The sequence below is a fragment of the Triticum dicoccoides genome, unplaced genomic scaffold (assembly GCF_002162155.2).
Source record: "Triticum dicoccoides isolate Atlit2015 ecotype Zavitan unplaced genomic scaffold, WEW_v2.0 scaffold19121, whole genome shotgun sequence".
Lineage (NCBI taxonomy): Eukaryota > Viridiplantae > Streptophyta > Magnoliopsida > Poales > Poaceae > Triticum > Triticum dicoccoides.
Window position 1 is genome coordinate 1 of NW_021230355.1, and position 15208 is coordinate 15208.

Below are 15208 nucleotides of genomic sequence, written 5' to 3' on the forward strand. Positions count from 1 at the left end.
CAAGCTGCTGCCGCACACACACATGAAGTGAGGAGCTCACGTACTAGCACTAGTAGAAGAAACTGGCTTGTTGTTTTTCTATTGCTCGGAGGAGTGATTTACAACGGAGGTGCATATGCCCTTTTATAGGGATGCATGCAAACATGAGGCTGTAGTACATGAGCTGTAGTACTAATTCAGCTCAGCCTTTTTGACTAGATAAAGTCTAATACTAGTTCTCCACATTAGGCTTTTTACTGGAGAAAGACTGCTACTACTCATCGTCCACTACTCAGCTCCTTTCTAACCAGAGAAAGCCTCACGTTACTTAGCTACCTCAGGCTTTTGGACTGGAGAAAGCCTAGCTTAAGCAACGGCAGCTGTGTTCAATCCTGTAGACTGGGTTTGACCCAACAATCTCCCCCTCAAACCTGTCGAAGAGGCTTGACGTCGACGATCCTGACCTTGTCGCACAGTTCCTGGAACCGAACGCGACCAAGAGCTTTTGTCAGGATGTCCGCCTTCTGCTCACCTGTCCTAATGAACTCCACTATCACCGTGCCCTTCTCGACGCAATCACGTATGAAGTGATAGCGGAGATCGATGAGCTTGCTGCGGTCGTGAAGCACTGGATTCTTGCAGAGGGAAATCGCCGACTTGTTGTCGACGAAGATGAGCGCAGGGGCGGTGTCCTGATTCAGCATCTCGCCGAGAAGGCGAGCAAACCAAATACCTTGACATGCCGCTGTAGCTGCCGCGATGTACTCCGCCTCGCACGAAGAAGCAGCGACAACCTTCTGCCTCACCGATTGCCAGCTGACGGGACTGTTCCCAAGAAGGAACAATATGCCCGAGGTGCTCTTTCGGGAGTCCACGTCACCAGCGTGGTCGGAGTCACTGTATCCGACCAAGCTCTCGCCGTCGCCACGGCGATACACGCATCCATGCGTGAGCGTACCCGCGATGTACCGGAGCAGGTGCTTGACGGCAGCGAGGTGATCGCTTGCCGGGACTTCCATGAACCTACTCAGGTACCCGACAATGAACGTAATGTCCGGTCGGGTGTGCACGAGATACCTGAGGCTCCCGATGATGTTGCGGTAGAGCGTAGCGTCCACCGCCTTCTCGGAGCTATCCTTGCTGAGCTTTAGTCGTGCCTCCATTGGAGCATGCACGGCATGGCAGTCCTTCATGCCTGCCCGCTCGAGCATCTTGGCGGCGTAGGCTGTCTGCGTGATCGTGATGCGACCACCCTCCTGGTTCACCTCCAGCCCGAGGTAGTACCGGAGCAGCCCAAGGTCGCTCATGCTGAAGAGACGATGCATCTCTCCCTTGAAGCGTCGAACCTCTTCGGGCTCTGCCCCGGCGATGACCAGGTCATCGACGTAGATGCCGACGATAAGCAGCGTGTTCGCGGTGCCACGCGAGTACACGTCGTGCTCAGAAGCGTTGCGTGAGAACCCAAGGGATGCAAGGCTTGCATCGAGCTTGGTGTTCCACGCCCTTGGGGCTTGCCGGAGACCGTACAGGGCCTTGTGTAGCCTGTACACGCCCTGCTCGTGGCTCTTGGCAACGAACCCTGGAGGCTGGGAGACGTACACCTCCTCGTTAAGGTCGCCGTTGAGAAACGCCGACTTGACGTCCATGTGGTGTACCTCCCAACCGCGGTGAGCAGCCACCGCAAGGATGAGTCGGATGGACTCCAGCCTTGCCACCGGAGCGAAGACTTCCTCGAAGTCCATTCCCTCACGCTGCACGTAGCCCTTGGCGACGAGGCGCGCCTTGTGCATGAAAATGGCGCCGTGCTCGTCCTTCTTCACCTTGAACACCCACTTGAGCCCGATGGCTCGGTGCCCAGCAGGCAGTGTGGTGAGTGTCCAAGAGGCGTTGTCGTTGATCGACGCCAACTCGTCCAGCATCGCGTGGCGCCAGCACTCCTCTTGCTCGGCCTCCGCGAACGTGGTTGGCTCCTCGCCGGCCATCAGATGCAGGACCTCGTCGTCATCAGCGTCCTCATCCTCGGGCTGCTGCGGCGTTGTCACAGGCTCGCCGAGAAGATCCCCCATGCGTCGGAACCTGTGTGGGGCGCCAACACTGTCGTCGGCGTCGAACAACTCCGACCTTGCCGTTGGCGGGGTTGCGAACTGCCTCCCGGGACCCACCTTGCTTGACGTTATGGTGTCCGGCGACACCGTACTCGGGGACGGTGTTCTCGGGGTTGCTGTTCCCGGATCCACACCTCCCGAGCTTCCCGGGGTGGCACTTCCCGGGTCTTGCTTCCCGGGGTCGTAGAGTACATCGGGTACTCCACGGTGAAGGAGCTGCTTGCCGGGGCCTCCCCCGACGCCTCCCAAGTCCATCGTGCGTCTTCGTCGAAGATGACGTCGCGAGAGACATGCACACGCTTTGAGACGGGGTCGTACATCTTGTACGCCTTAGAGCCCATCTCGTAGCCCATGAACATCATTGGGGTGCTCCTGTCGTCGAGCTTCTTCAGCTGTGGGCGCGTCGTCTTGACGTGCCCGACGCAGCCAAAGGTGCGGAGGAAGCGTACGTCGGGCTTCCTCCCATACCACGCCTCATAAGGCGTCTTGCCTTCGACGCTCCTTGTGAAGGAGCGGTTGAGGATGAAGACGGCCGTCAGCACGGCCTTCCCCCAATACGTGCTCGGCACCTGCTTTGCCTTGAGCATGTAGCGTGCCATCCCGAGCACCGTCTGGTTCCTCCGCTCGACAACGCCATTCTGCTGCGGCGAGTAAGGGGCTGTGAGGTGATGTTGCACCCCTTTCTCGTCGCAGTGCTTGTAGAACGTGGCCGACGTGAACTCGCCGCCACGGTCTGTGCGCAGCACGCGCAGCTTGTGGCCGCACTCGACCTCTGCTGCCGCTTGCTGCTTGACGATGGCTCGCTCCGCCTCATCCTTGGAGGCGAGTAGCATCACCCACATGAACCTGCTATAGTCGTCGACGAGAAGCAGGATGTAGCGACGCCCTCCCGGCGTTGCCGGGGTGATTGGGCCGCAGAGGTCCCCATGAACCAGCTCCAGGGGTTTCTGTGCCCGATAGCGTGCCTTCTCCGGGAAGGGCAGGCGCCGCTGCTTCCCCGCAAGATATGCATCGCACAGCTCGTCGGCGTGCTCGATGTGAGGTAGCCCACAAACGAGGTTGCCTCGCGCCATCTTCCGCAAACTGTCGAAGTGCTGGTGTCCTAGCCGGGCATGCCAATGCCAAGCGTTGGAGACATGGCCCACGGCAAGGCACACAGGATGCACGGGTCGAAAGAAGAGCTTGTAGAGGCGGTTTGCCGAACGGGTTACCTCGATGAGCAGCCTCTTCCGCTGGTCGCACACGGTGAGAACACCGCGGCGGATGCCGATGTCGAACCAGCCCTCGTCGAGCTGTCCGACACTCACGACGCTGCTCTTGAGCGCCGGGATGAAGTAGACGTCCGTAAACGCCCTGTGATCACCCCCTTTGTCGGCGAAGACGACGGTCCCGCGCCCGTGGATCTCCACCACAGATCCGTCCGCGAACCGCACCTTCCCGGTGATTGAACGGTCCAGCTCCGCGAACGCGTCAACCGAACCAGTCATGTGGTTCGTGGCGCCGGTGTCGAGGAACCAACCCTCACTTTGCTTGCCGCCTGCAAGCGTGGGTGTGGTCACGGCTCTCTCCTCGTTGAGGAAGACGTAGCCGCACGCACACACCGTTGTCAGGGAGCCATCTCCCGTCAACTCGGTGGACCCCGAACACTTTGTTGTCGGGGTGTGGCTGACCTGAGTGTGCGTGCGCTCCTGCACGGAGTCGATGGTCGCCAGCATCATGGTCGGAGCATGGTCCGCCATATGCGTCGTTGTCGCGCCAACTTGCGCGACCTTGTCGGGTCCCGAGTTTGGGGATGCCGTCGCCGGGGTGTGGCTCCCCCACACCCGAGCCTTCATCGCCTCCCAGTCGACAGGCCCCGAAAACGTCGTTGTCGAGGTGTGGCCTGTCACTGGAGTGATGGTTCCCGTGGACGGGTTCCGTGCCTCCTGCACGGAATGGGTGGTTGTCGGAGCCGTGGTCGCGAGAGACGCTGTGCTCTCCTGCACGGGCTCGACTCTTGCCAGCATCATTGCCGGCCCGCCATCCACGTCAGCCTAGACGAGGTTTGCCATTGCCGCGGCTGCCTCGTCGGCTTTCCTCTTGTGGCAATCCCGGATCCAGTGACCCGACATGTCGCAGTAGCGGCACTTGCCACCGTTGCCAGCGCCTCGCCCTGCCCGGCTTGGCTTGCGACCGCGGTTGCCGCCACCGCTCTGGGCGCGGCCTCTGCCTCTGCCGCGACCTCTGCTTCCCGTGGGGGCGCCTCCCCCACTGCCGGAAGAGCCGTCGCGGCCGCGCTGCTGAAGCTGCGCGTCCCACTGCTCCTTGGTGAGCAGTAGTTCGCCGCCAGCACGGTTGTCGGCTTCATCGCCGCGCTCCTCGACGACCTTCAGCCGCCCTACCAGCTCCTCGATCGTCATGGTGGAGAGATCCGCCAAGCTCTCGATGGACCAGGCCAGTTTCTTGTACTGCCTGGGGACGACGCGAAGGAACTTCAGAATCACCATCTTGTTGTCGATGTGATCTCCGAGCGTTGCGAGCTCGTTGACGAGACCTTGCAGCCGCAAGGCGAAGTCGTCAACTTGTTCACCGGTCCTGAACCGGATCTCCTCGTACTGGAGGCGCAAGGTCTGGGCCTTCGACTCTCGTACGCGCTCCACGCCGATGCGCAGAGTCTTGATGGTCTCCCATGCTTCCTTGGCCGTCTCCTTGGCGCCAAGGGTGAGCACCATCTCCTCTGGGACGGAGCGCAAGATCGCCTCCATCGCCAGCCGGTCCTCCTCGTACTCGACACCGCCGGTTTCCACGGCTTTCCACATATGCCGCGCCTCCATGATGACTTTCATCATGACCGACCAACTGGGGTAGTTGGTCCGCGTGAGGAGAGGGAAGGAGGTGCTGGACATGCCCACGTCTCGCACGGAGCGTGGCGCACCCAGCTCACCTCCCGGCCTGCCTCGCAGCGCGAGCGCGTCCGCCGCACGGGTGTCCTCAGCCGAGCTCTGCTCGGCGGTCTTGGAACCATCGTCGGCGACGCCTCCTTTCGGCATATGCTTCGGCATAACCTGAGGCTCTGATGCCAATTGTTAGCCCGGAGTACTAGTAAATAGCTCTCACTTGTACACTCAACAGAGGAGAACTAGCTAGATGTTTGCACACAAGCTGCTGCCGCACACACACATGAAGTGAGGAGCTCACGTACTAGCACTAGTAGAAGAAACTGGCTTGTTGTTTTTCTATTGCTCGGAGGAGTGATTTACAACGGAGGTGCATATGCCCTTTTATAGGGATGCATGCAAACATGAGGCTGTAGTACATGAGCTGTAGTACTAATTCAGCTCAGCCTTTTTGACTAGATAAAGTCTAATACTAGTTCTCCACATTAGGCTTTTTACTGGAGAAAGACTGCTACTACTCATCGTCCACTACTCAGCTCCTTTCTAACCAGAGAAAGCCTCACGTTACTTAGCTACCTCAGGCTTTTGGACTGGAGAAAGCCTAGCTTAAGCAACGGCAGCTGTGTTCAATCCTGTAGACTGGGTTTGACCCAACAATCTCCCCCTCAAACCTGTCGAAGAGGCTTGACGTCGACGATCCTGACCTTGTCGCACAGTTCCTGGAACCGAACGCGACCAAGAGCTTTTGTCAGGATGTCCGCCTTCTGCTCACCTGTCCTAATGAACTCCACTATCACCGTGCCCTTCTCGACGCAATCACGTATGAAGTGATAGCGGAGATCGATGAGCTTGCTGCGGTCGTGAAGCACTGGATTCTTGCAGAGGGAAATCGCCGACTTGTTGTCGACGAAGATGAGCGCAGGGGCGGTGTCCTGATTCAGCATCTCGCCGAGAAGGCGAGCAAACCAAATACCTTGACATGCCGCTGTAGCTGCCGCGATGTACTCCGCCTCGCACGAAGAAGCAGCGACAACCTTCTGCCTCACCGATTGCCAGCTGACGGGACTGTTCCCAAGAAGGAACAATATGCCCGAGGTGCTCTTTCGGGAGTCCACGTCACCAGCGTGGTCGGAGTCACTGTATCCGACCAAGCTCTCGCCGTCGCCACGGCGATACACGCATCCATGCGTGAGCGTACCCGCGATGTACCGGAGCAGGTGCTTGACGGCAGCGAGGTGATCGCTTGCCGGGACTTCCATGAACCTACTCAGGTACCCGACAATGAACGTAATGTCCGGTCGGGTGTGCACGAGATACCTGAGGCTCCCGATGATGTTGCGGTAGAGCGTAGCGTCCACCGCCTTCTCGGAGCTATCCTTGCTGAGCTTTAGTCGTGCCTCCATTGGAGCATGCACGGCATGGCAGTCCTTCATGCCTGCCCGCTCGAGCATCTTGGCGGCGTAGGCTGTCTGCGTGATCGTGATGCGACCACCCTCCTGGTTCACCTCCAGCCCGAGGTAGTACCGGAGCAGCCCAAGGTCGCTCATGCTGAAGAGACGATGCATCTCTCCCTTGAAGCGTCGAACCTCTTCGGGCTCTGCCCCGGCGATGACCAGGTCATCGACGTAGATGCCGACGATAAGCAGCGTGTTCGCGGTGCCACGCGAGTACACGTCGTGCTCAGAAGCGTTGCGTGAGAACCCAAGGGATGCAAGGCTTGCATCGAGCTTGGTGTTCCACGCCCTTGGGGCTTGCCGGAGACCGTACAGGGCCTTGTGTAGCCTGTACACGCCCTGCTCGTGGCTCTTGGCAACGAACCCTGGAGGCTGGGAGACGTACACCTCCTCGTTAAGGTCGCCGTTGAGAAACGCTGACTTGACGTCCATGTGGTGTACCTCCCAACCGCGGTGAGCAGCCACCGCAAGGATGAGTCGGATGGACTCCAGCCTTGCCACCGGAGCGAAGACTTCCTCGAAGTCCATTCCCTCACGCTGCACGTAGCCCTTGGCGACGAGGCGCGCCTTGTGCATGAAAATGGCGCCGTGCTCGTCCTTCTTCACCTTGAACACCCACTTGAGCCCGATGGCTCGGTGCCCAGCAGGCAGTGTGGTGAGTGTCCAAGAGGCGTTGTCGTTGATCGACGCCAACTCGTCCAGCATCGCGTGGCGCCAGCACTCCTCTTGCTCGGCCTCCGCGAACGTGGTTGGCTCCTCGCCGGCCATCAGATGCAGGACCTCGTCGTCATCAGCGTCCTCATCCTCGGGCTGCTGCGGCGTTGTCGCAGGCTCGCCGAGAAGATCCCCCATGCGTCGGAACCTGTGTGGGGCGCCAACACTGTCGTCGGCGTCGAACAACTCCGACCTTGCCGTTGGCGGGGTTGCGAACTGCCTCCCGGGACCCACCTTGCTTGACGTTATGGTGTCCGGCGACACCGTACTCGGGGACGGTGTTCTCGGGGTTGCTATTCCCGGATCCACACCTCCCGAGCTTCCCGGGGTGGCACTTCCCGGGTCTTGCTTCCCGGGGTCGTAGAGTACATCGGGTACTCCACGGTGAAGGAGCTGCTTGCCGGGGCCTCCCCCGACGCCTCCCAAGTCCATCGTGCGTCTTCGTCGAAGATGACGTCGCGAGAGACATGCACACGCTTTGAGACGGGGCCGTACATCTTGTACGCCTTAGAGCCCATCTCGTAGCCCATGAACACCATTGGGGTGCTCCTGTCGTCGAGCTTCTTCAGCTGTGGGCGCGTCGTCTTGACGTGCCCGACGCAGCCAAAGGTGCGGAGGAAGCGTACGTCGGGCTTCCTCCCATACCACGCCTCATAAGGCGTCTTGCCTTCGACGCTCCTTGTGAAGGAGCGGTTGAGGATGAAGACGGCCGTCAGCACGGCCTTCCCCCAATACGTGCTCGGCACCTGCTTTGCCTTGAGCATGTAGCGTGCCATCCCGAGCACCATCTGGTTCCTCCGCTCGACAACGCCATTCTGCTGCGGCGAGTAAGGGGCTGTGAGGTGATGTTGCACCCCTTTCTCGTCGCAGTGCTTGTAGAACGTGGCCGACGTGAACTCGCCGCCACGGTCTGTGCGCAGCACGCGCAGCTTGTGGCCGCACTCGACCTCTGCTGCCGCTTGCTGCTTGACGATGGCTCGCTCCGCCTCATCCTTGGAGGCGAGTAGCATCACCCACATGAACCTGCTATAGTCGTCGACGAGAAGCAGGATGTAGCGACGCCCTCCCGGCGTTGCCGGGGTGATTGGGCCGCAGAGGTCCCCATGAACCAGCTCCAGGGGTTTCTGTGCCCGATAGCGTGCCTTCTCCGGGAAGGGCAGGCGCCGCTGCTTCCCGGCAAGATATGCATCGCACAGCTCGTCGGCGTGCTCGATGTGAGGTAGCCCACAAACGAGGTTGCCTCGCGCCATCTTCCGCAAACTGTCGAAGTGCTGGTGTCCTAGCCGGGCATGCCAATGCCAAGCGTTGGAGACATGGCCCACGGCAAGGCACACAGGATGCACGGGTCGAAAGAAGAGCTTGTAGAGGCGGTTTGCCGAACGGGTTACCTCGATGAGCAGCCTCTTCCGCTGGTCGCACACGGTGAGAACACCGCGGCGGATGCCGATGTCGAACCAGCCCTCGTCGAGCTGTCCGACACTCACGACGCTGCTCTTGAGCGCCGGGATGAAGTAGACGTCCGTAAACGCCCTGTGATCACCCCCCTTGTCGGCGAAGACGACGGTCCCGCGCCCGTGGATCTCCACCACAGATCCGTCCGCGAACCGCACCTTCCCGGTGATTGAACGGTCCAGCTCCGCGAACGCGTCAACCGAACCAGTCATGTGGTTCGTGGCGCCGGTGTCGAGGAACCAACCCTCACTTTGCTTGCCGCCTGCAAGCGTGGGTGTGGTCACGGCTCTCTCCTCGTTGAGGAAGACGTAGCCGCACGCACACACCGTTGTCAGGGAGCCATCTCCCGTCAACTCGGTGGACCCCGAACACTTTGTTGTCGGGGTGTGGCTGACCTGAGTGTGCGTGCGCTCCTGCACGGAGTCGATGGTCGCCAGCATCATGGTCGGAGCATGGTCCGCCATATGCGTCGTTGTCGCGCCAACTTGCGCGACCTTGTCGGGTCCCGAGTTTGGGGATGCCGTCGCCGGGGTGTGGCTCCCCCACACCCGAGCCTTCATCGCCTCCCAGTCGACAGGCCCCGAAAACGTCGTTGTCGAGGTGTGGCCTGTCACTGGAGTGATGGTTCCCGTGGACGGGTTCCGTGCCTCCTGCACGGAATGGGTGGTTGTCGGAGCCGTGGTCGCGAGAGACGCTGTGCTCTCCTGCACGGGCTCGACTCTTGCCAGCATCATTGCCGGCCCGCCATCCACGTCAGCCTAGACGAGGTTTGCCATTGCCGCGGCTGCCTCGTCGGCTTTCCTCTTGTGGCAATCCCGGATCCAGTGACCCGACATGTCGCAGTAGCGGCACTTGCCACCGTTGCCAGCGCCTCGCCCTGCCCGGCTTGGCTTGCGACCGCGGTTGCCGCCACCGCTCTGGGCGCGGCCTCTGCCTCTGCCGCGACCTCTGCTTCCCGTGGGGGCGCCTCCCCCACTGCCGGAAGAGCCGTCGCGGCCGCGCTGCTGAAGCTGCGCGTCCCACTGCTCCTTGGTGAGCAGTAGTTCGCCGCCAGCACGGTTGTCGGCTTCATCGCCGCGCTCCTCGACGACCTTCAGCCGCCCTACCAGCTCCTCGATCGTCATGGTGGAGAGATCCGCCAAGCTCTCGATGGACCAGGCCAGTTTCTTGTACTGCCTGGGGACGACGCGAAGGAACTTCAGAATCACCATCTTGTTGTCGATGTGATCTCCGAGCGTTGCGAGCTCGTTGACGAGACCTTGCAGCCGCAAGGCGAAGTCGTCAACTTGTTCACCGGTCCTGAACCGGATCTCCTCGTACTGGAGGCGCAAGGTCTGGGCCTTCGACTCTCGTACGCGCTCCACGCCGATGCGCAGAGTCTTGATGGTCTCCCATGCTTCCTTGGCCGTCTCCTTGGCGCCAAGGGTGAGCACCATCTCCTCTGGGACGGAGCGCAAGATCGCCTCCATCGCCAGCCGGTCCTCCTCGTACTCGACACCGCCGGTTTCCACGGCTTTCCACATATGCCGCGCCTCCATGATGACTTTCATCATGACCGACCAACTGGGGTAGTTGGTCCGCGTGAGGAGAGGGAAGGAGGTGCTGGACATGCCCACGTCTCGCACGGAGCGTGGCGCACCCAGCTCACCTCCCGGCCTGCCTCGCAGCGCGAGCGCGTCCGCCGCACGGGTGTCCTCAGCCGAGCTCTGCTCGGCGGTCTTGGAACCATCGTCGGCGACGCCTCCTTTCGGCATATGCTTCGGCATAACCTGAGGCTCTGATGCCAATTGTTAGCCCGGAGTACTAGTAAATAGCTCTCACTTGTACACTCAACAGAGGAGAACTAGCTAGATGTTTGCACACAAGCTGCTGCCGCACACACACATGAAGTGAGGAGCTCACGTACTAGCACTAGTAGAAGAAACTGGCTTGTTGTTTTTCTATTGCTCGGAGGAGTGATTTACAACGGAGGTGCATATGCCCTTTTATAGGGATGCATGCAAACATGAGGCTGTAGTACATGAGCTGTAGTACTAATTCAGCTCAGCCTTTTTGACTAGATAAAGTCTAATACTAGTTCTCCACATTAGGCTTTTTACTGGAGAAAGACTGCTACTACTCATCGTCCACTACTCAGCTCCTTTCTAACCAGAGAAAGCCTCACGTTACTTAGCTACCTCAGGCTTTTGGACTGGAGAAAGCCTAGCTTAAGCAACGGCAGCTGTGTTCAATCCTGTAGACTGGGTTTGACCCAACAATGCAGCAGGATCTTGAAAACCTTGGCATCCACGTCCTCGACGCGGATGCTGCTTTCTCTGCTCTCCATCATGGCGCCGCACAGCTGGGCTCGGAAGACCGGCGATCTCGCAGCGAGCACGCACGCGTGCACCTTGAATCTCTTGAACCAGCCGATCCTGACGGTCAGGTCCTCCTTGAGGCCGCTGTCTAGAAGATTAGACAGATCTTTGCTTACGTCCGCAAGTGGCACAATGACGCTGGTGTTGTCGTCGCCCTCCTGACGGTCGTCAATCAGCCTGGTAATGACCTTGACAGTGCACTTGATCACTAGGCAGTCATCCTTGAGGCACCCGGATGCGGCCAAATCGGCTTTCTTCACAAAGTCGTACCTACCCCAGACCGAATTAGTGGATGAGAACTTCTGGAGGCCGGATCTGAGTATGTGCTTCTCCCCGGTCTCCGGCGCCGCGGGGTCCTGGAGGTAGAAGGTATAGGAAATGTTTCGGTTGTGAAGATATTTTTTCTGCAACAAGGGTCTCGTTTCAGAAACATAACCCGAGTTGCAGCGCCGCAGGAGCGCCCGACGTTAGAGAGTGAGTGATCAGACATTGCAACATGAGGCATGTTTTAGAATTATAGCTCCGGTTGCAGAAATCGTCGAAGAAGCGTCGGGCGTGAGAGGTCGCCGCCATCGTGCTCGAATGGAGCTAGCAGCTGCTCGCGGGGTTGATACGGAGGAGGAAGGAGCAACTCCGGCAAGCACGGCAAGGACTAGTTCCCCGGCGCGCCGGCGACAACGATTTTGCGGTGGCGGCGACTGCCGCCGCGCTGGGTGGAGCTGTGGAATGACGACGGAGAGGGGATTCTGTTTCAGAAACCGAGCGGCTGTTGCAGGAAATAGGGAGGTGGTCACGCACGTGCGATGCTGTCAAGGCGCTCATTCAACGGTGCTCCATGCGGCAGATGTTCTAATACATCCGCCCGAAGACGCATAGCGGCGCCCAATGAAAATTGTCATGTAGCGTAGAATTATCAGAAACATTGACATGTTGCAGTGGATAATTGCCGTGCGTCCAATCGGGATCTGACGTATCTGAGGTCGCCAGATTTTAAAAAATCTGAAGTTAGATATATATTCGGGTCCTTTCTGATTTAACTGGGGATTTCACAGGCGGCATCACGGCGCAGGTAAATTTTGCTTGATATAAGCTGACGTACATTTTTTCAGTGTTTCGTTTCTTAAGTACCGCTGTTTCATTACTGTTATTGTTGTGTCACTGTTTTGGCACTGCCCTTCATTCCATATGTGAAGCAGTGATGCACTGTCAGGCCCCAGGTATAACCTGGTGCCTGAAGGCTGAAGCTACTTGCAAGTGTTTAAAAGTTCAGAATGTTCAGAACAGAGCTAAACAGCGAAGGGAGAGAGGGAACGACCAGGATGCAAGCTTAGTGCTGCCAGTCGATCTGATGGTCTACATTCTTGCCTACTCAGTGTTCGGATTAATTGCAATTTTTGCACCAAAAAAGTACCTAAGTATGTAAGAAGAGTTTAACCATTGTAAACCAAACATAGGCACTGCCTCTTTGATATAAAGGGCAGCGCAGAGGGTGGGTGGGAGGCAAGCTATCGATTTTTTTTAATCATTCTCTTCCATTTCCCCTTCCAGTCTGTACTTTCTTCCCTGCAAACAACTCTGTATCTCTGTATCACGACAAGCCAGCTGCCTCTCGGATTCCATCGGTTGTTTCCGAGGTCCTGACATGTACCCTTTTGGCATGCCAATATCAATAATCAACCTATAATTACAGTAAAATCTGATCCCCAAGCATATGACAATAGAGAGAATCTGCTTCGTTTTGAGTCCAAAAGAAGGTGAAGTGGTTGACAACACAGAGGAGAATGCACTTGTATCCAAAGATTAGCTTTAGCAAACTGAACATGTATACAAAACCTGGACCTGGGAATACAACAGTGCCAGTCATGGAAAAGGAAACGAATGAACTCTTACAAGATGAAACGCAGCACCGATCTAGCTCTTGGGGATGTTCTTGCCGACAATCTTCGCGGGCGTGATGCGGAGAAGGTTCCCCTGCTTCCCAGGAATGGCCCCCTTGATCATCACAACTTTGAGATCATTGTCGATCCTGACAATCTTGAGCTTCCTGATCTTGGTCTTGGTTCCGCCCATCCTCCCGGGCATCTTCTTCCCCTTGTACACCCGCCCTGGGGTTGTCCCCGCACCGATCGAACCTAGGGCTCTGTGGCTCTTGGAACCGTGGGTCATCAGACCACGCTTGAAGTTGTGCCTCTTAATTCCACCTGCACAACAATGACAAACCATGAGGCGAAAATTAAGAGTATAAGAGATGCCGATCCATGTTGTTAGACATCTGAAAATGGAGCATGAGAATGTCACAGGTTATCAATGTTCTTAGCCATCATTAAGATAAATCAAGGGCACAACTCAAAATGTCCCATTTTAGCTATCAGAAAAGCATCAAGCTGTCAATATTCAAAACTATCAGCACAAAGAATGTTGATCGATGTTGTCAGCCTTCAGAAATTGAACCATGGGTATGTTACAAGCTGTCAATGTTCTTAACCTTCAGACAAACAAATCAATGGAAATGAAACACGGGCATGTGACAAACTGTCAATGTTCCTAACATTCAGAAAATTAAACCAATTCCCATGCCAATGCTTGCATTAAGCGGCAAATAAAGGAACTGTAAACACTGTCAAGCACTGAAACGAATGTTAGAGGCATTGCAAAGCAATACATTGCATTGACATGAATGGCATTGAGGAAATGACATTGCTATGTTGGTAGTTTCAGGCGTTGGTACACGGGATGGTTCAAGCATTGACAGGAAATCGAATTGGGATCGAAGCGTCGCTCACCTTGGAATCCCTTTCCGATGGATTTGGCGGAGACGTCGACGAGGTCGCCCTCCTTGAAGAGCTCGTTGAACTCGAGCGCCTGGCCGGGGTCGAAGGCGTCGACGGCCACCAGCCGGAACTCCTGCAGGTGCCGCAGCGGCGGCGCGCTGGCCTTGCCGAGGTGGCCCAGCTCCGGGCGGGTGAGCTTGTCCTCGCGCACGCCGTGGTACCCGACCTGCACGGCGTCGTAGCCGTCGGTGGCGGCGGTCTTCACCTGCGTCACCACGTTGCCCCCCTCCCGGAACCCGACCACCGTCACCGGCACCGGCTTCCCGTTTTCCGGGTCGAAGTAGGTCATCATCCCCACCTTGGTCGCCATCACCCCGACGCCCGCCTCGTAGGACGCCGCCCGCACCACCGCCAGCGACGGCCTCCTACGACCCACCGCCGCGGCGAAGGACACGCCGCGACGGCGCGGGGCGAGGAAGCCCAGTGCGCCGCCGATGCTCGCGGCCGCCATGGCCATGGCTGATGGATTCGAGCGAGATTAGTGCGGCGGAGGCGCTCACTCTGCTGCTGCCGGTGATGTTTTGGCTTGGGATTTATGCGGTGCGGATAGGGGTTTGCTGCTGCCTCCCCTTATCCTCCCGCCCGTTGGAGGCGCTTTCATGGCATTACGCCTTCTTTCGACGAAAGCGTATAAACTGGACCAACAAGACACGTACCCGGCTGGCACATAGGGAGAAAATTACACGATTCGTCCTCCAAATCCTTGGCGTACTACGATTAACTAGTAGAACGCTCGCACCACTGGATGCAGCAAAGTTGAGGTGAATTCTGATAATGTGGACGTGGTTCAAGCGCTCAGAGATGGCTATTCATCTTCGGTAGCCAGTGCGATTTTTGATGATTGTTACTCCATGTCTTTAGACTTTAGTCATATTGTTTATGAGCATTGTTTTAGAGAAAATAATAAGGTAGCACATGAATTAGCTAGTCTAGCTAGATTCAATCCTCCTAATGTTTGGATGGATGAGGCCCCTTCGGCTATCATTCCTTTAATTGTATCAGATGCTACAATTGTAGTCAATTAACAAAGAAGGTGATTATCAAAAAAAACTAGTAGAACGCTCGTGCGTTGCAACGGGCTGCATTGGCGACTTCTTTTTTTCTTTCTTACATCCATCAACTAAAAATGTTCCTTGAGGTGATACGTGGATGGACAAATTTACAATCATATTAAAATATCAATGGTTCAAAATATATTTATCAAAAATAATAATTCTACAACACATCCGACAGTAAGGTTATGGTATCTGACAGATAGGGAACAAACACAATGATGACTTACCATCAAATCTCATTTATATTTCAGAACATGTTTTTTCTACCAATGTGTGCAAGATCTCTCTCCCAATTCCCCCTCCCCTCCCTCCCTCGATCTCTCCCCCTCTCTCTCTCTCGCTCACTCTCTCCCGATCTCAGGTGTGTTGCCTTCTCAAGAAGGCT

The 15208-nt window shown here is 57.1% G+C and overlaps 1 protein-coding gene across 1 annotated transcript; it reads right to left on the minus strand.

Annotated features, from left to right (window-relative positions):
• Positions 1-12649: 12649 nt before the first annotated feature.
• Positions 12650-14312, minus strand: LOC119344894 (50S ribosomal protein L3, chloroplastic-like). The gene is made up of 2 exons (XM_037615185.1): positions 13721-14312; positions 12650-13138 (listed from the first exon to the last, which is right to left on the minus strand). The coding sequence occupies exons 1-2, from the start codon at positions 14223-14225 to the stop codon at positions 12849-12851; spliced, it is 795 nt and encodes a 264-aa protein (XP_037471082.1). The 5' UTR covers positions 14226-14312; the 3' UTR covers positions 12650-12848.
• Between the last annotated feature and the right edge of the window lie 896 nt (positions 14313-15208).

Coding starts and splice junctions, on each gene's coding strand:
- LOC119344894 (XM_037615185.1), bottom strand. CDS start 14,225: ATGGCCATGGCGGCCGCGAGCATCGGCGGCGCACTGGGCTTCCTCGCC. Junction 13,139..13,720: donor CATCGGAAAGGGATTCCAAG/GTGAGCGACGCT, acceptor ATTGTTGTGCAG/GTGGAATTAAGAGGCACAAC.